At 38.1% G+C, this 18,358-nt stretch overlaps 2 protein-coding genes across 7 annotated transcripts; both read left to right on the top strand.

The window, feature by feature from the left end:
- Positions 1–1,019: 1,019 nt before the first annotated feature.
- blvrb (biliverdin reductase B) lies at positions 1,020–6,215 on the top strand. Its single transcript, XM_038693117.1, has 5 exons — positions 1,020–1,246; positions 2,374–2,535; positions 3,832–3,921; positions 4,356–4,487; positions 5,057–6,215. The coding sequence occupies exons 1-5, from the start codon at positions 1,162–1,164 to the stop codon at positions 5,209–5,211; spliced, it is 624 nt and encodes a 207-aa protein (XP_038549045.1). The 5' UTR covers positions 1,020–1,161; the 3' UTR covers positions 5,212–6,215.
- Positions 6,216–7,448: 1,233 nt separating this feature from the next.
- Positions 7,449–18,054, top strand: sertad3 (SERTA domain containing 3). 6 transcript variants are annotated; one of them, XM_038693109.1, is made up of 3 exons: positions 7,502–7,634; positions 8,227–12,442; positions 13,897–14,208. In XM_038693109.1, exons 2-3 carry the CDS (start codon positions 9,448–9,450, stop codon positions 13,923–13,925), a joined length of 3,024 nt encoding a protein of 1,007 aa, XP_038549037.1. In that variant the 5' UTR covers positions 7,502–7,634; positions 8,227–9,447; the 3' UTR covers positions 13,926–14,208. The 6 variants fall into 6 exon arrangements, with proteins under 6 accessions (XP_038549041.1, XP_038549039.1, XP_038549037.1 ...); XM_038693114.1 differs by lacking the exon at positions 13,897–14,208 and adding an exon at positions 15,309–18,054 and having other exon boundaries at positions 7,547–7,634; positions 12,386–12,442; XM_038693113.1 differs by lacking the exons at positions 8,227–12,442; positions 13,897–14,208 and adding an exon at positions 15,309–18,054 and having other exon boundaries at positions 7,449–7,534.
- Positions 18,055–18,358: the final 304 nt, after the last annotated feature.

The raw sequence follows: 18,358 nt of genomic DNA, 5'->3' as shown, positions 1-18,358 counted from the left end.
ATCTCTACATGCATCTAACCTTTGAATTATTTAAGTTTCTTTGGAAATTTAGTATCTGATTAAAGTGTATGCATCTTTTAGGCAACTGGCAGAGGACATATCATTACATTTAGTTGTATATTGGTGACTAAATGATTATTGTACTATTTTCAATCATGAACAGGCCTGAACGGACCCATTTTTATCTACTATTCAAGATCTTAATGATCGGTGGAAAAACATATTCATATCATATTATATTCATACACAAAATAACATATTTAACATTATTTTTCCTTCTAGTTATTTTATCTAGGTTTTGCATTATTTTGTTTTCTGTTCTAAAATCAACAAATTCGAATATGAATCAGCTATTGTGAGCTGAGAACCAACACAGTTTTATAAATCCAATTTTTTGCATTAGAAACACTGCGGGATTTAATGAGATAAAACTCCTTTTTTGAGGAAATAATAAAGTTCCAGAAACTCAAGAGTACAAAGGCAATGTTTTTAATGTTAGGCTACTGTCAAAGCGAGTCTGTTTTGGAAGCCCTGAGTAGATGGTTTTTGTAACATGTTTTAAAAATTAAGACACCACATTACAAACACAACTTGTGTATATCAAAGAATTGGTTTCACTTTTTCTCCACATTGAAACACTCAAGTGCCCTCTGCCATAGTTCTGATCCTAAACCATCCCATATATTTGAACATTTAGCTGTCATATTATATGCAGACCTGGATCATTTCAGTCCTGGCTTAGCAGAGTTTCATTGCAGTAACTAACTATCCTAGACTGTATTTAAAAAGCAAGTGAGGACTTGAATATCATATTTTGATTAAAACAAACTGCCAACTTTTCACTAAGATCTGGTTTGACTCACAGCCTTTAGGATACTTTAAAGGAATTTCAAGGCTGGTAGAAGTCAACAAAGTGTAGCCTGCTGGACTGATGAGTCTCACTTCACCGTAGCTTTAACAGGAAAGTGAGAGCAGCAGGGCTCCTTTAACCCTCCGTGTGGAAGGAGGAGTCTGAGTTGCGGAAGCGCCTCTTACCCTGATAGCTAGAAGAGGCGTTTCTACACATGTCAGATGTGATTTTTAAGTGAAAGTACCATCTGCATCGGACACAGTTTGACCACCAAGTTGTTGCTGTGTCGTGGATCTTGTTTGTTGCAAATAATGTCGGATTCCGTCAGAAACGTCGCGATATTTGGAGCCACGGGAATGACCGGGCTGGCGACCCTCCGGCTAGCGGTGGCTGCAGGTGAGGAGTGACAAAACAGTGTAACCGACCATATTTTGGTGCCTTTTACTGTGCAAACTGTATTCAACTTAAGTTTTCAGCACAGAGAAAATAGGTTTTTAGTCAGTTTAACGTTATAGTGTGTTAGTCCTGATATATGGCCGAGGTCAGCTCAGTTATCTGCGCTCTTTTAGGCGTCCAAAAGCGGGATATAGGCTGCGTGGGTTTATGGGTATATGCGCTACTGGTTAATAATAATTTAGCTTTATCAGATGATTGGTGGTAACATAAATGATTCACAATAAAATAAAAACAAAGTTTTGGCTTCATAATGTCAAGTTGTCCACATTTGTCCTTGTTTCCTTGTGGCAAATGTCTTTGGAAAACACCTGTGGTCTTTCTTAACACCATCATATTACCATACAGCAACAGCAAGGTATTTGGTAAAAAAATATACTGAATTGTGACCTAATTTAATTTGCATGTTTAAAGATTATGTAGGCTAATCTGATTAATTAAATTAATATATTTCAGAGGTGAAACTTTTCTCTTAATCTCATGTAGCACTGATTGATGTATTTGTAATTTATACCTGCTGTCATGATTTTCAAAAACATGAACTGTAGACACATGATTCATTTGATTCAGCAGCATTTTCATTTCCTTCTCCCTCCTCACAAAAAACCTGAGTCATGTTTGACGTTGCTCCTCACTATTCTGCTGAGTCACAATGAGAGCTGATAGTAGAAGCTGTTAACTATCTCGCCTGTGCAGGAAGGGTGGGATCACGTTCATGTAGTTGGTGAAGTTATAGCTGGAAGCTCTTTTATTCTGTCCAGTCTGAAGAAGTTGAAATCATGTCTTCCTGTTGAATTTTAATATAAACCTTGCTGTGTTTATAACACAGGTCACTGCACCATAACTAATTAGGTAAAAATGTTTCAGTACAGCTCCTTTTATTGTAGTCCCTAGATAAAAGTGATTCTGCCCCTGCACAGTGTTAACATATATGTTACTTGAAATGTTATTAGGCTGCCATTACAGAACACAACCTTTAGGACAATTATTTGATGTTTAGGAATATCATGGTGATGATGGTGTGAGTACCTGTTGCTGCTGCATCCCCGCTGACCTGTTTTATTTCCCAGGATACAATGTGACGGTGCTGGTGCGGGATCCTTCCAAGCTGCCTGCCGACCACAAGGCGTCCAGAGTGGAAGTGGGAGACGTACTTAATAAAGAGGATGTGAAGAAGACCCTGGAAGGCCAGGACGCTGTTATTGTCATCCTGGGCACCAGGAACGACCTCAGTAAGGCGCCACAGTTTAAAGAAAGATACATAAATGAGCAAAAAAAATTATAAGGCAAAAAATTAAATGCAAATTTTGTTTAAGAAAAACTCACATTTATAAATATACTCAGCAAAATAAGAAACATCCTCTCACTTACAGCTGCTTTTATTTTCAGCGAACTTAACATGTTTTAATATTTGTAAAACATAAAAAGGTCCAACAGCTAAGACATAAACTGAACAAAGTTTCACAGACATGTAACAGAAATGGAAAAATGTGTTAACAAACATTGTTACACCCTTTACAATAAAGATATGTAAACTAATTTGGATTTTTACAGAATTATCTTGAAAATACAGTGACCTGAAAAAGGGGCGTTTCTTTTTTTGCTGAATTTAAATATCTATCCCAGAAGTGGCATTGCAGTCAGTGTGTAGCTTCCAACATTTTTTTTAATCAATTTGCAAAGTCCCCTTTGCAGTGCCTTTGGCATTCTCTGATTCTTTGATGTTCATACACACTTTGGATTTTTCTATGTGGTTTTGAATTTGCTGATCTAAAGTTGTAGCATTTCTCTTGCTTTTGCTGCTTTGTGTTCCTCTCACATGTTAACACAACTGGTCACTGTAGGAATTTTCTTTGTAGTGAAAGTTCACGTTTCCTTTCCTTTACTGACCATGTTTACCTTACAGAGGATTGCAGTTGTTAATGCCGTAATATGTAAAACATTCACTAGAGGTCGCCGTAAGACTTTTACAACATTTAACCCTATGTGACATCATCGTATCAGTGTAATGTAATCTCAAAGGCACTATATATAAAAAGTTGGACAGGATTTTCAACATAATAAGGAAAATGTGCATGGATTTCTCCAGGCCAACAATTCCATGATTCAATAAATGTCTAATTGTAGATCAGCTTAAACACAAAGCAGCATGCAGACAACATGGATACAAGACAGGATTCACAAAAAGGTCAAAATATCAGGACTTTATTCATCAAAAGCAGCAACACAATAATATAAAAATACTTCATTCAAGTTCTTCATTCAAAATCCCCCTTCGGTCACAGAACACTTAAATGCTCTATTTATTAAACATGAACACATTTTAAGGTTTAACCCTCATGTTTTCATGTATGTAGTTTACTCTGTACTAGAGGAGCTTTCTGGAATAAAGTGAAGCAAAGTGGAAATACTGTACTTGAGTAAAGTGCAAGTGTCTCAGAACTATACCCAGTTTATCACTTACAGTTTTTAAATATTTAGTTACTTTCCACCTCAGCATGAGTCTGTGATCTGATCTGTGTCATCAGGCCCGACCACCATGATGTCTGAAGGCACCAAGAACATTGTTGAATCCATGAAAGCCCGTGGGATCCGCAAAGTGGTCGGCTGCATGTCAGGTACAACTCACTGTTAAAGGAAATTATATAACAGAGTGGATGAAGTGGTCAAAGTTTATAGTTTATGAGTCTAATAAAAAGTACTTTGAACAATATTTTTTCAGTCTTTTTAAGTCTGTTGGCTTCAGATGAGAAGTGCATTAAACAATTAAAAAGAAATGTACATATTTTACTTTAAGATATATAGATTTGTCTCACACGTATTTAATTGCCCTTTGGTTATGACAAGACAACACAAACTACTGGAAATAAATCATTCTCTTATCTAAGCTTCTCTTTTCTCTCCACTTATTTTCTCTTCACATGCGTTTGTTCAGTGTGTTAATTGCATCCTTCTCTCCTCCTCCTCTCCATTCATCCTATCAATTACTGCTTACATATCCCATTTTCTTCTCTCCGCTTATTTACTTCATCTTTATCCTTGTTCCTCCCAGCCTTCCTGCTGTGGGATCGCTCCAAAGTCCCGCCCCGTTTGGTTCCTGTGACAGAGGACCATGACAGGATGTACACAGTGCTGAAAACATCGGGGCTGGACTACGTGGCCGTCATGCCGCCCCACATTGCTGGTCAGTAGGAAGTAAAAACTAAGAGCTTTATTCCAAACAAAAGTGGGGGGAAAAAAACCTTCAAAGATTATTGCTGGCATAAAAGTGCTGCAGATAAATGGGGAGAATGGGTCATAAAACTTGCAATTGTTATAAGTTTTGTGAGGTTTTGATAATAATTTAAAAAAACATTTTAGACTGTGTAAGACTCTAGACATCACTTTGCGTGAATTTGCTCCAACAGTGTAGTCAGTCTTTATCACCAAAATATGTCTTAAACATATAACAACAATATAACAACAACTCTTAGAAAATCTCAGCCACATCAATTGAGACACTGTAGATTATACTCCTTTGTTCAAAACAAAATTTGGCCACTGATTTGAACATTTTTGTCTTGATTGTATTTTTGAACATTTTAATACTCAGTATTAATCAAGCATAAAATTTTATGTTTACCTGCTTCATTTGACTCACGGTGAGATTTGTCTCTCTATCACATCTCTGACTCTATTAACTGCAGACAGAGAGAGCTTTAATGTGTGTTCCTGTATTTTATATAAATGCTGTTTCCCTTTCGCTCCCTCCAGACGACCTTCCTCTGACAGAGCGTTACATGACGGCAGAGAACATGCTAAAGGGTAGAGCCATCTCTAAACACGACCTGGGACATTTCTTCGTCAAATGTCTGTCCACCTCAGAGTGGGATGGCAAGACTGTCGGTGTGTGGGGAGATTATAAATAATCCTGATCTGCGCCCCACTGATGCCCTCCGGACAGGGGGCACACAATTCTTTATATCCACCAAAATAAACTAAAGAGAGAATATTTTTTGTGCTTGAAGATAAATAAATAAATAATCTGTCTGTGTAGATTCAAACTACTACTGTGTTGTGATAAATCACTAATGCTTTATTGTTTTCACCTTTTATGATCATGACTGAGCAGCTTCTGCTTGTTATATTTTATACTAATTTGAATTTGATCATCAGCTATCACCAGGATACATTTTAAAACAAGTGCCAAACCTGTACTACTGCTTTAGTTGTTTAGTTCTGACTTTTCACATTAACAATCTACATAGTGAATTTTTCGGCATGTGATGTTGCTGCTCTGATTTACAAATGGGCTCCTTTTTTATAATTGTCGACAATAAAATACTTTATTGTATTTCATGTTGTGCTGAAAGAGTAAATGTCATGTGAATGAGCAGAGCTGCAGGCTACTTGTTGCTGGAGTGACAAAACAACAACAATTACAAATTTTATAATACTATTCTATACTTACATTTACATTACACTTTACAAAAGAAGAGAAAATTAGTAACAGAGTAAATCATAGGTGGATAGTGTACTACTGATATCTCAGATGTAAGTATTAATATCAGTTAATATCAGCCTCTATAAATGATAACTGCAAAGCAGGGAAAATATCATCTTTAACAGACAAACAGTTTTATTATACACATCATAATTCTTCCCTTTAACTAAATTAAGCACTTGATGAAAGTTAACTGATTTTAGAAATCAAGAAAAGGACATATGAAAAAGCTTTATTAATTATATTAATGGCTAAATTAAAGTAAAGTGAAACAGGCAAGATTACAATGTGTCTATGAATAATGCAGATTTATAAAGCATGTACGGTGTAATACAAATTTATAGGCTTCTTACATTTTGTTCAGTAGACTCTCACCTCTGTCATTTACATTCCAGTGGATTTTCACAGCTAATAAAGGAATATTGTGAATGTCTTGAATATGAGTTATTTCTGTACCTAGATGTGAATCTACATGTGGATGACAGCTTGTACTCTTACAGAAAATGCTGTTAGACCACTCTTATCATTTGGTATTTCTTTGGGGATATTTGTTATGACTTTTGGTATGAAAATACGTGCGAAGCCACTCGTCTCGTGTCTCTGTCTCTTCACCTCATGTGAGTCTATCCTATAAAAAAGGTCAACCGGTCAGTCAGATGAATGGCATGTGTAACTGTTGTGCAACTCCCCCTCAAAAGAAAGTGTCAAGTGCACGAAGGACAGGCAGCACAATCCCGGAAACCTGTAAAATCTAACTTCAAAATAAAACTATCCTATTAGAAGTTTCATATTAATTTTCAGTTTAATAAATACAGTATGTTATTGCTCCATGCATCACATAAATACAGCAATTCCAGTCCCAATCCCCCCCACAGATATATCAAATATCAAAACATTTGATATATCTGTAGTTATATTTGCAGCTTAACATAATGTTTTCTGATTTTTACACATATACTACAATTATTTCACTGTGTAAATATTTAATTGCTAAATCACACTCTATATGCAAATTTAACTTTGACTCAATTAAAAATGTTGTACAGTTTCATAACAACTGTTTTCTATTCATGATGTTATAACAGTCTAAGCATATTTGTACACATGTACATGGTAATTAAGTGTTTTCTGCTTTTCAAAATGTGTATGTTAAGTTTGTGAAAAATGTGAAATTTAGAAGTACATAATAAATGCACAGCTCAGAAATGAGGCATTAACTAGAGCATGACCATATTTTTGACATAAGCCTAATGTTATTCTAATATATTGTGGTTCCGCATGCAGGTTGGACTTTTGGTATTGGCAGATGTCTGCGTTCTCCACTGCGTTCTCCAAGTGCCCTTCTAGTTAGTGTTTAAAAAGAGTATTTCAATGTATCTATCTATACATATAAAACATTGATGTGGATGGTGGTATCTCTAAGTAGGCCTACTTGAGTGAGAGTAAAGTAAACCAACAAAAACTGCATCATGATAGGCTACCTTAATGTAATCGTTGTAAAATATTCAAATTTATATAATTGCAGATCAAGAAAACACTCCTGGTTATACTTCAAAACAGTTTTGTCAGATGTTCGCTAGTTTTGAGTTTTGTTTTGAAAGCAACTACAGGAAGTTGTATTATGTTCTGGCACCTTTATGTTTTTCTCTTCAGTCCAATACACAGGCCGAGGAGGAGTCAAAGCTGTTTTTCAAAGTTTCGGTTTTTCGTGTGGCGAAATGTCGAGTGGTGGAATTTAAATCGAAACAGTAAGTAAGTAAGTAAGCCAGCAAGTAGTGTTGGTGGTTTACGACAGCAGAAGTCGTGTCTGATCGTTTCGTTTTCCTCCTGAGCGATTGTTGCTCTCAGGTAAATAATTATTTCTCTGCCTGAAAACAGTCATTAATTATTGGCTTGTTAAAATTACTTTTCCTGTGGACGTGCACATGTGTATGACCTGCACCTTTAAATTTTTGCCTTTCTCTGATGATATCGTATTGTAATAGTAACTTAGGTGCGACGTGCAGCCTACATCGTTAAATCTCTGATTGGTTTGATTTATTGATCGATTCAGTATTAGTTCAACATTTGGCATGCACTAACTGTAACTTTAACTGAAACATGAGATAAGACATGCTGACATGAAACTCAATTCAGTAATTGTTATTGTTTTACAAAGTAGTTGTATTTGTATCCCTCTTCTGTCGGTGATGTAATCATTTAGGAATTATTGCTATGCAAATTTAACAATCTTGACAATCCGCTCTGGAATAATTGATCATCGCAGAAGTAAATTAACAGGTTTACATATTATATGAATTGTGATGTTACAATTATATTTTTCATATAAATAGTTAAATAGTTTAAAGTGTGTTTGATGCGGTTTTTAACGTAAAATGATTGTGACGGTATGTTACGTACAAAAAACTTCACTACCCATCATGCCTTTCGCTGCTTCCAGCCCCCAACTGCTAACGTTTTGGCGTGAAGGAAGGAGGTGGATGTTGGTTGGTGGACGAGAGATGGCAGAAGGAAGTGACGGTTCAGGAAGTGAGTTAGGAGAGATGGTCGAAGGTGGCGGGAGTTATGAAAAGTGGAATATAGCAGGTAGGAAAAATAAGCGTAAAAAGAGCCTAAGATCGGATGGGAGTGATAGTGACGGGAGAGCAACTGTAACTGAAAGGAGGAGAGAGGATTTCAAGGCAATAGTAAAACTTGTGCAAGATGGGGCTTCATTCTGCGATTGGAATCCAATACAGCTAACTAAATCCATAAGTAAAGAAATCGGGGAGGTAAGGAGTGCTAAAATATTGCGAAATGGATCATTACTAATTATATGTAAGGATGGAGTACAACAAGGAAAAGCAGTCAGAATGAATAAAATAAATGGCAAGAAAGTACAATGTTCTCTGATGACTGACAGAAAATTGGTCAGGGGAGTTATTACAGGGATTCCAGTAAATGTAACAGCAGATGATGTTAAAGGAAATGTAACAAATGCCAAAGTGAGTGAAGTCAGACGTCTTAAAGCAAGCAGAAATGGGATTAAAAGTGACAGTCTCTCTGTACTGATCACATTTGATGAGGAAAGACTCCCGGAAAAGATCTTTATTGGATATATGTGTTATGATGTGAGGCCGTATGTTCCCCCACCTCTCAGATGTTTTAAATGTCAGAGGTTCGGACACGTAGCATCCGTGTGCAAGGGAAAGCAAACGTGTGGTAGATGCGGTGGAAACCACGAGTATGGCAAATGTGCAGAGGGGACAAAGCTGAAGTGTTGTAATTGTGGAGGAGAACATAGCTCAGCTTACCGCGGATGCGAAGTTAGTAAGAGAGCGGCAGAGGTGCAGCGAGTCAAGGCTACTCAGGGAATAAGCTACGCAGAGGCAGCAAAGAAGGTTTCAGGAGACGCGCAGGTGACAAGGCAAAATGACACTAGAAATAAAGATGCAGGGAAATGTGTAGGGTGCGATAAAGTGAAGGAGGAAACTCTGATTGTGAACAAGAATGACTTTGTATTCTTTATGGCAGATATTGTCAACTGTTCAGCACAGACAAAAAGCCGAAATGAAAGGATCAAAATAATTGTCAAATCAGCTGAGAAGTACCTTGATGTGAGGGGGCTGCACTGGGAAACAGTTAAAGACATTCTTAATGAAGATAATCAGTCATCTCAGACATGTGTTGGATCCTCTTAATGGTGCTAATTATACTCCAGTGGAATGCAAGAAGCTTAATTTCAAATGGCCAAGAGTTCAAAAAGTATATTGATAAATTGGAAGAGAAACCTGATATAATTTGTATACAGGAGACATGGTTAAAGCCACAGTTGGACTTTATTATAAAGGGATATACTGCTGTTAGGAGAGACAGAAATCCTGGCAACGGTGGAGGCGTTGTGACATTCATACAAAATGGAATGAGTTATAAGGTTATACGTATAAGCACAGATCATGAATCAATTGCGGTTAAGGTATGGACTAATAGAGGTAATATTGGCATAATTAATTACTATAATCCTTGTGGGAAAATAAGTCTAGATATACTAGAGAATGTAGGAGGACTATTGCAAGATAATGTGATATGGTGTGGGGATTTCAATTCACATAACTCACTATGGGGTTGCAATAAAACCGATTTAAATGGTTTAGCAGTTGAAGAATTTATAGATAATCACTGTTTGGTATGTATTAATAATGGGGAAGGAACACGATACAATAGTGTGCAAAACACAGAGGCAGCGCTTGATTTAACACTGGTGTCTAGTGAAATAGCAGGTTTAAGCACATGGAGCGTGATCAAACATACCACAATAGGAAGTGATCACTACCCTGTGGTAACTAAAGTTGGCATTGAAGGTTTTTATGATGAGGGAAAGAAAACTCCCAGATGGAAATTGGGAAATGCTAACTGGGATGTTTTTCAAAAGATCAGTACAAACAGATTCAAGAAACTCAAAGAGGAGAACCAGACAGATGTAAACATAATCAATAGTACAATAGTTAATGAGATTATTCAATCGGCTGAGGAAACAATCCCTAAGAGTACAGGAACTAAACGGACCAAGAGTGTACCCTGGTGGAATGACAACTGTAGTAAAGCCATAAAGGCCAGGAATAAAGCATTTAGAGAACTCAAGAAACATCATTCTCAGGATGCATTGATCCAGTATAAAAGGGCCCAAGCAATAGTAAGGAGGACAATTAGAACACAAAAACGAACATTTTGGAGGCAGTACTGTAGCACTATTGGAAGGGAAGTACAGCTGTCAGATGTATGGGGCATGATTAGAAGAATGGGGGGGATTAGAAGAAATTATGAGATACCAGTGTTGAACACTGGGAACAAAATGGCTGTCAATAACTTAGAAAAGGCGGAACTTTTTGCACAAACATTTGAAAGGGTTCATAGTTCGTGTAATCTCACAGATGAGGCTAGGCAGTGTAGAGAGGAAATCTTAATGAAGAATCCCAAAATAACAGAGAAAAGGGAGGTGTCAGGAGATCCGTTAGATCTACCGTTTAATATGTTTGAGCTAAGAAGAGCAATTACGAGTGCTCGTCAGACCACTCCAGGGAAGGACGCTGTATGTTATGGAATGTTGGCACACATGACAGATAGTGCACTAGACACGGTGTTGGGTTTGTTTAATAAAGTTTGGGATGTTGGCCAACTTCCTTTAGCTTGGAAACAAGCAATAATAGTGCCCATTCCAAAACCAGGAAAAGATCAGTCAGACCCTTCCAGTTATAGACCTATTGCATTAACCTCACACTTGTGCAAAATTATGGAACGAATGGTCACAGAGCGTTTAACATACTTCCTAGAGAGTAAAGCTCTTCTGTACCCGTACCAGAGTGGGTTCCGTAGAGGTCGGAATACAATGGATTCAGTACTGTGCCTAGAATCAGACATCAGGAAAGCACAGACCAACAAAGAAATACTGATAGCTGTATTTTTTGACGTTGAAAAAGCATATGATATGCTCTGGAAAGAAGGGTTACTTATTAAGTTGAAGTCATTGGGTATTGGTGGTAGAACATATAATTGGGTTATGAACTTTCTATTTGACAGGGAAATACAAGTAAGAGTTGGCACAGAATACTCCAGTGTATATAAGGTGGAAAATGGAACTCCGCAAGGTAGTGTGTGCAGCCCATTGCTATTCAACATAATGATAAATGACATCTTCTCTCAGGTTGAACAAAGCGTAGGGAAATCTTTGTACGCAGACGACGGGGCTCTGTGGGTAAGAGGCCGCAATGTGTTGCACGTCAGTAAGAAAATGCAAGCTGCAATAGCTGCTGTGGAAAAATGGGCAAATAAATGGGGATTCAAGTTATCTGTTGCAAAAACACAGGTGATCTGTTTCTCAAGGCGGCATAAAGTCACGCCTATTTCCATGAAGTTATATGAACAACCACTTAAGCAAGTCAAAACAATTAAATTTCTTGGGGTTTGGTTTGATGAGAAGCTCACCTGGAATACTCATTTAGATAAAGTTAAGAACAAGTGTAAAAAGGTCATCAATATACTTCGTTGTCTGTCAGGACAAGAGTGGGGAGCAAGCAGAGCAGCTCTACAAAATATATACTGGGCACTCATGAGATCCGTTTTTGACTATGGATGTGTAGCGTACATGTCAGCAGCAGAATCAAACCTTAAGAAGTTGGATGTATTACAAGCTCAGGCCTTGAGAATTTGCAGTGGATCAGTCAGAACATCTCCGGTGTCAGCAATGCAGGTGGAAATGGGAGAAATGCCGTTAAGAATCAGGCGAGTAAAGTTAATGTTGGCATACTGGGTTAATCTCCAGGGGCAATGTGACTCTCATCCTGCCAAGAGTCTCTTAATAGATTGCTGGGAACACAATGAGACAAATTTCACAAGTTTTGGGTGGATTGGTGATGCAAAGGCAGAAGTCATAGGATTACGACAATTAGACTACAGCCCTACAGTGTCACAGTCTTCCATTCCTCCCTGGTTATTCCCAACACCAATTGTAGATCTAAACATACAGCAGGAGTTGAAGGATATGTCAAAGAAACTTCCAGCATGCAGTATAGTACAGAATTACTTTGATTTACATTTTTCAGACTCCATGTTTATATTCACAGATGGCTCCAAAGATCCTGATACAGGGCGTGCAGGTGCAGCAGTCTTTTTCCCAGCAAGTGAGTCATATATCAAGAAAAGAATATCAGATCATGTCTCAGTGTATACCACAGAGTTGACTGCAATATTACTGGCCCTGCAGTGGATAGAAGAGAGGGAAACAAATAATACTGTCATTGCATCTGATAGCTTGTCTGCTCTAATGAGTATTAAATCTGGCAAATCATCATTTAGATCCAAAATCCTCAATGACATATTCCTTATATTGTACAGGATGGAGCTAAAGGGCTTATCCACATGCTTCCTTTGGGTTCCTGCTCATGTTGGTGTGGAGGGAAATGAGCAGGTGGATATTCTGGCTAGGCCTGGGCGAAAAATCGATTGAATGAATTAATTCGAATTTTTTGTTGCGGGCGATTTAAAAAATAAGTAAATCGAGTTTTTGTGTAATAGCACATTTTTGGCTCCCCGGGGTTTCCGTAGTGTTCGTTTCCCATAGCGACAACATCATACACTAAACAGCAACAGCAAGCGACAAAATGGCTACCGGTGAGAGCGGGAAGTTTGTTCCCAAGAAAGGAATAAAGTCATCTGTTGTTTGGAACTGGTATGGGTTTGCTGCGACAGATGTGGAACAACAGACACCACGCTGCAACATTTGCCTAAAGCCTATCGCAGTGAAAGGCAGCAGCACCACAAACCTATTCCAACACCTGAAACAGAGACATCCAGCCGAATATGAAAAATGCCAGTCTCTCCGCGATGAACAAAGCCGCACTGACCAACAAACCTTATTGCTTTCCTTAAGTAGGGGGGGAAATCGGAAAAAATCGTAAATTGAATTAAAGTAAATAAAATCGGAGATTTTATTTTTAGGCCATATCGCCCAGCCCTAATTCTGGCCAAAGGAACACTCAAAATCAAACATGTAGACCTAAAAACCCCTTTAACTAAAGATGAAGCTAAGACATTTATCAGGACCTATGCACAGTCAGTTTGGCAGGAGCACTGGGACAACAGTGAAACTGGAAGGCACCTATATAATGTACAGAGACAGGTTGGTGCCGGAAGGATGGTGGGCTGGAAACGTAGGGAAGAAAATATAATCACTCGTCTGAGAATAGGACATACAGGTCTCAACCTTTCATTATATAAAATAGGTAAGCACCCAACTGGGAAATGTATATATTGTAACCAACTAGAAACGGTTGAACATGTTCTCCTTCAGTGTAGGAGATACACTATCAATAGGGAACGCCTCTTTCAGTCATTACGGAAGGCAAAACATCATGATATCTCATTGGCGGGTCTCTTGGGGAAAACAGCAGGCCAGATATATTGTCATATAATTAAGTTTCTTAAAGAAACTGAGTTAGGAAAAAGAATTTAATTTATGTTTATTTATTTTTTTTTGTTTTTTTGTTTTTTTGTTGTTGTTGTTTTTTTTTTTTTTTTGGTTTTGGTTTTGTTTATTTCATTTATTTCCTGCCTAATCTCTCGTTCCACACTCCAGTCCAGCTTGTGGCGGTAATGCACCGTTAAACTGGTTTGCCAACCGCCATTAAACCCTAAAGAAGAAGAAGAAGAAGAAGAAGTTTTGGCGTGAAACTCAAATCCCGGGCGGGAGAAGACCGAGGCAGTCGGTTAGCAGCGAAACCTTTTGAGTTTGAAACGGAAATCATAGTTTTAAATTGTTTTTAAATCACCGTCTTAACTTCTGAATGAGTTGAGTTGAGTTTTTTGTCGGGTCGAAGAGGAGGCAGGATAACGACGTACCAACAGTGTCGACTCAACGTACCGCGGAGAGACGGGAAGTGATTCAACAGGTCGGCTTTAAGTTTCTTTTAAAACTGGTTTTAAAGTTTACCATTTCACCTAGGTTAGTGGTTCAACTGCTTTATACTCGCTTTCGTCTCGTTAATCTAGACTATTTAAATTAATTTACGTTTTCTTTAACAGTTAATTTACCACGTTTCCTTTTTTCAGTTTCCCTCCTACACGTTGAAACTAATGCTACAACCCCCAACCCACATTTTGCTGACTGGTTGTTCATAGAAAAAAAAAAATCACTTTTACGTAACACGGTTGTTTTAATGTTAATTAAAACTATCTACGTTAATTATTTTTTGCCAAATCGTATAACGTTACAGTTGTAATAAATACAAAGCAACGTAAATCAGTTAAGATTAACTTAAGTTGGAAATAACTTTCTGATCATGCTTCTTTAAAAATCTAAACAATTCTTTACTGGATCCCTTAAGTTAGTAACTTACCTGTCTGAAATAGGGCTGGGCAATAGTTAAAAGGTGGATTTTTAAACCAGATGGTTAATTGTGGTTTTAAACTTTGACTCTTTATGGTCAGGACAGACACTTGATGCCAAAAAGTGGATCACTTAACAAATCTGAGGCAGAACGTTTAAAACAATTATGATTAAAAAGAAATTCAACAAGCATGAGTAAAATTAAGTAAAGTCAAAAATAAATATCTTAATCGAACAATTAAGTGCTAATTCGTTTTGATTCAAACAAATTAAATCAAACATTTATTGAACATTTGTTATGTTATTGAGGAAAAGCATACTGTGATAATTATCATTATTTTTTTATTGATGTCTTAAACTTGGAAAAACAGTCCTAAAAGACTTGATTAACAACAGAGAATCGTAATCATTAATAAGCCTTAATATTTATTTTACTAAATACTTATTGAATTTACTATTGAGTGGCTGCTTATTTCCTCACAGATTTTTGTTAATGACGTCAGCCTTTTGATATTACTCCATTCTTCTGTAGTACTAGTGTTTTTGAATTATAAAAACTACCTCATTCCTTTACTAAGAACAAATCTGTGAAACTATCATCTACAAAATGAACAGTAGATTCTTTTTGGGATCAACTTAACAATTTGTGTCTTCCTCTGCAGTTTAAAGATGATCATGAAGGGGCAGAAGAGGAAACTACCACCAGAGGACATTGAGGTTTCAGATAGGACCAGCCCCTTCTGGGAGAGCCAGCGGCAGTTTGTGTTTTCAGTTTCCCTGAACAAGTATCAGCGTGGCCAGGAGCTACCTGAACCCAGCCTTCGGCGGTCCGTTCTGATAGCCAACACACTGCGGCAGGTCAGCCTGGAGGAGTCTGGGGCGCCCTCTGTAGACATGGAGGTGTCTCAACCACCTTGTAGCTCCTCATCTTTACTCCAGGAAAGTAATTTTACTGGAGTTGCTGCAGCAAAACATCAGTCTGCAGTGACGTTTGCTAACAGCCACTCAACTCTTGCCAGCTGTCCTCTGGTTTCTTTAAATAACTTATCAAATTGTGCCGCAAATAGGTCACCAGCAAGCTGCCACTCGAGCATCCCTCTGTCTGTAAAAGATGAAGATGAGGATTGGGGATCGATGTCCACGGATCCTGATTTCTCCCTTTCAGCTGCCATCTCCTCCATTCTCACTGCACTTGACTCTACCATTGACGGGAGCCCACAGCCAGCTCCACGGTCACCTCTCAGGTCCTTGGAGAACCTTTCGGGGCCCTCTGAGGGTGGTGTTGCATGGGTGAAGCAGGGAGTCAGAGGTTATGGGGGAAGCTGGGAGCAGCAGGAAGACTGCAGGGCATGGGAGAGCAGCATGGATGTGATGAGGTCCAGCTACCTCAGTGAGCTCACTGTGGAGGATCTGTTCCAGGATATAGACACGTCCCTGCTGGAGAGGGACATGGGAGTACTTGGGCTCAGAGGCAGTGGAGATGGATACCCAAGCGGGGATGACCTTTTACGGTACCTGCCGCCTTTCTCCTCCTCCTCCTCCTCCTACTCGAACCCCTTCTCTCTCTCCCTCAACCAGAGTATGAAATGCCTGCCTTCGTTCTCCTCATTCAGCCCATTGTCTTCCTCATCCTCCTCTTCACCATCTCTTTCTTCACCACCCTTCTCTAGTCATAATCATGTGAGAGAAGGACTTGAGCTTGAGCATCTGATGGAGATCCTGGTGGAGTCCTGATAGCCTCACTGTCATCATACTGTAAGAATTTTAACAGGAAGTAACCTGAACACCATTAGGTAGTGAACAAAAACTGAATTCCAAAGGCAAAGGCCTGGATTGTTAAACACAAATATTCACTTTGCTGTTTTTATAAATTGCTCAAGAAATAGTATATGATGGGCTTAAGAAAGTAGTAAGAAATGTTGATGCCCAAGGCAGAAATGCTACATGAGGAGTAACCGATGTATCTGGCAGCTTTTTGTGTAACATGAAGGCTTTTGGAAGTCAGGTCACTGTGAAAATGCAGCGGACTGAAAGTTGTGGCGACACATGGGATAAATCCCTTTTAAAAGTATACAATGTTAATGTGAGTTCTGAGAAAATGTGATTTGGCTGGTGTTGGAAGGAGGATGGTTGAAACACTAATATTATACGTCAAATCTTCTGTGAAGAAATCCTTTAAGGGGCAGAGATCAGGTCAGGATTTCAAAGAGTAGGAGCACCCAGAAAAAATGGTGTCTTTGCATATTTATAATATCAAGTGGTTTTGCCAGAAGAAATCCAAAAGAATCAGTGTTTTTGTTCAGTTACAAAAAATGAAAATGTATAATTCTTGAAGGTTGTCTTTAACTGGGTGTTTTTTCTTTGTATTCCTCCGTTTATCATAAGTTCTGTTTCTGTAGATACAACGGCGGCACCATTACATTTTGTTAATGTATCCTGTATTAGCAGTAGTGGAAAAGGGCATTTTCAACATGCTGGCTGTTAACGCATGTCCGATCTGAAGGCTGAAAAGACTGAAACTAGAACTAAGTTCGTGTCTTTTAATAGATGCTTTTATTCAAAGCACATGCAGCATTTTCATTGTGTATATAAAACATCCTCATGGGTTTTTATGTGACAGTGCAGAACCACTTTGTGTCATTAGTTAAAGTCACAGCCACTTCACAACAGCTTCTGTTGTACAGATGTGTTATTATTGATCAGTCCCGGTGGGAGTCCAGCATCATGCTTTGAGCCACATTGGCTGGATGGTTGTTCACTCTACAGTTTCTGCTTGCTTTAGTGGAGTTCACGTTTTATATGGTTATTGCACTTTTGTTAATATGCATTTCTAACATCAGTCATGTGAGCATGTGGTTTACTTTGTATTTAGTAGCAATGGCAACGTTACATTTGATTCCCTTTTAACCTGTAAAGTTGAGTCATTTTAAATGTTTGGTTAATGCTATTTTTTTTTTTTTAAGAAATACACTTAGGAAGTGTGTTTTTAACTGTAACTTAACCAGCTATAGATGTTGATCAGCGTTTAATCGAACACTGCTGAAATGCATTTTTTTTTGAGGAAGTATATGATGCCTGTTTTTGCAGGTTTTTGTACATTCATCCGGTTTATGGATCAAAGTTGCTTTCTATGCAAAGGTCCTTTCTGAATATCTGGGCTTCAGTCTCAAACTATTTATAAATGGCATATTTTGTTAACAAGACGAGTAATTAATGTAAAACCATACTTGACAATTCACTAATGGTATATTAACATACCGTCATGGCAGTAGTTATTTACGTTTATTTTCTCTACAAATATTTTAATGGTTATGCTTTGAAAGTGAGGGCAGAATGCCCATAAACTATAAATTTAGACTTCTTTCAAAAGAAGGCAAATGTCTGTTTACTTATGTTTTTAATAAAATGTGAAAAAGAAGTCATGCTGTATTGTCATTGTTAAAGCATCACACAGTGCTACAAAAAGCTATGCAAAGAGTGGGAAAATGCACAAACGACACTTTCTTGGCTTTGACGTCATCATCTGATGCTGTATTTTCATGTAGGACCCTGGAGAAAAGCTGCAGTGGTAGGTTTAGAGAATCAGAAAAGGGTAACCACAGATGTTTGTTATAGTCACCTTCTACGCCTCCCACCTGCTACCTTGTAGAAGACGGTGTTGGTCATTTGGGTGTTGTCATTATCACACCTGCATCAGAAAACTACAAATATT

This window comes from Micropterus salmoides, unplaced genomic scaffold (genome assembly GCF_014851395.1).
Source record: "Micropterus salmoides isolate LMB-PRFRI ecotype aquatic unplaced genomic scaffold, ASM1485139v1 Ms_hic_scaffold_3, whole genome shotgun sequence".
NCBI lineage: Eukaryota > Metazoa > Chordata > Actinopteri > Centrarchiformes > Centrarchidae > Micropterus > Micropterus salmoides.
Note: the sequence above shows the minus strand (reverse complement) of the source record. Positions and strands in the feature narration are given on the sequence as shown.

Coding starts and splice junctions, on each gene's coding strand:
- blvrb (XM_038693117.1), top strand. CDS start 1,162: ATGTCGGATTCCGTCAGAAACGTCGCGATATTTGGAGCCACGGGAATG. Junction 1,247..2,373: donor CCGGCTAGCGGTGGCTGCAG/GTGAGGAGTGAC, acceptor TTTATTTCCCAG/GATACAATGTGACGGTGCTG. Junction 3,922..4,355: donor AGTGGTCGGCTGCATGTCAG/GTACAACTCACT, acceptor TGTTCCTCCCAG/CCTTCCTGCTGTGGGATCGC.
- sertad3 (XM_038693109.1), top strand. CDS start 9,448: ATGTGTTGGATCCTCTTAATGGTGCTAATTATACTCCAGTGGAATGCA. Junction 12,443..13,896: donor AGCAGTCTTTTTCCCAGCAA/GTGAGTCATATA, acceptor TCCACACTCCAG/TCCAGCTTGTGGCGGTAATG.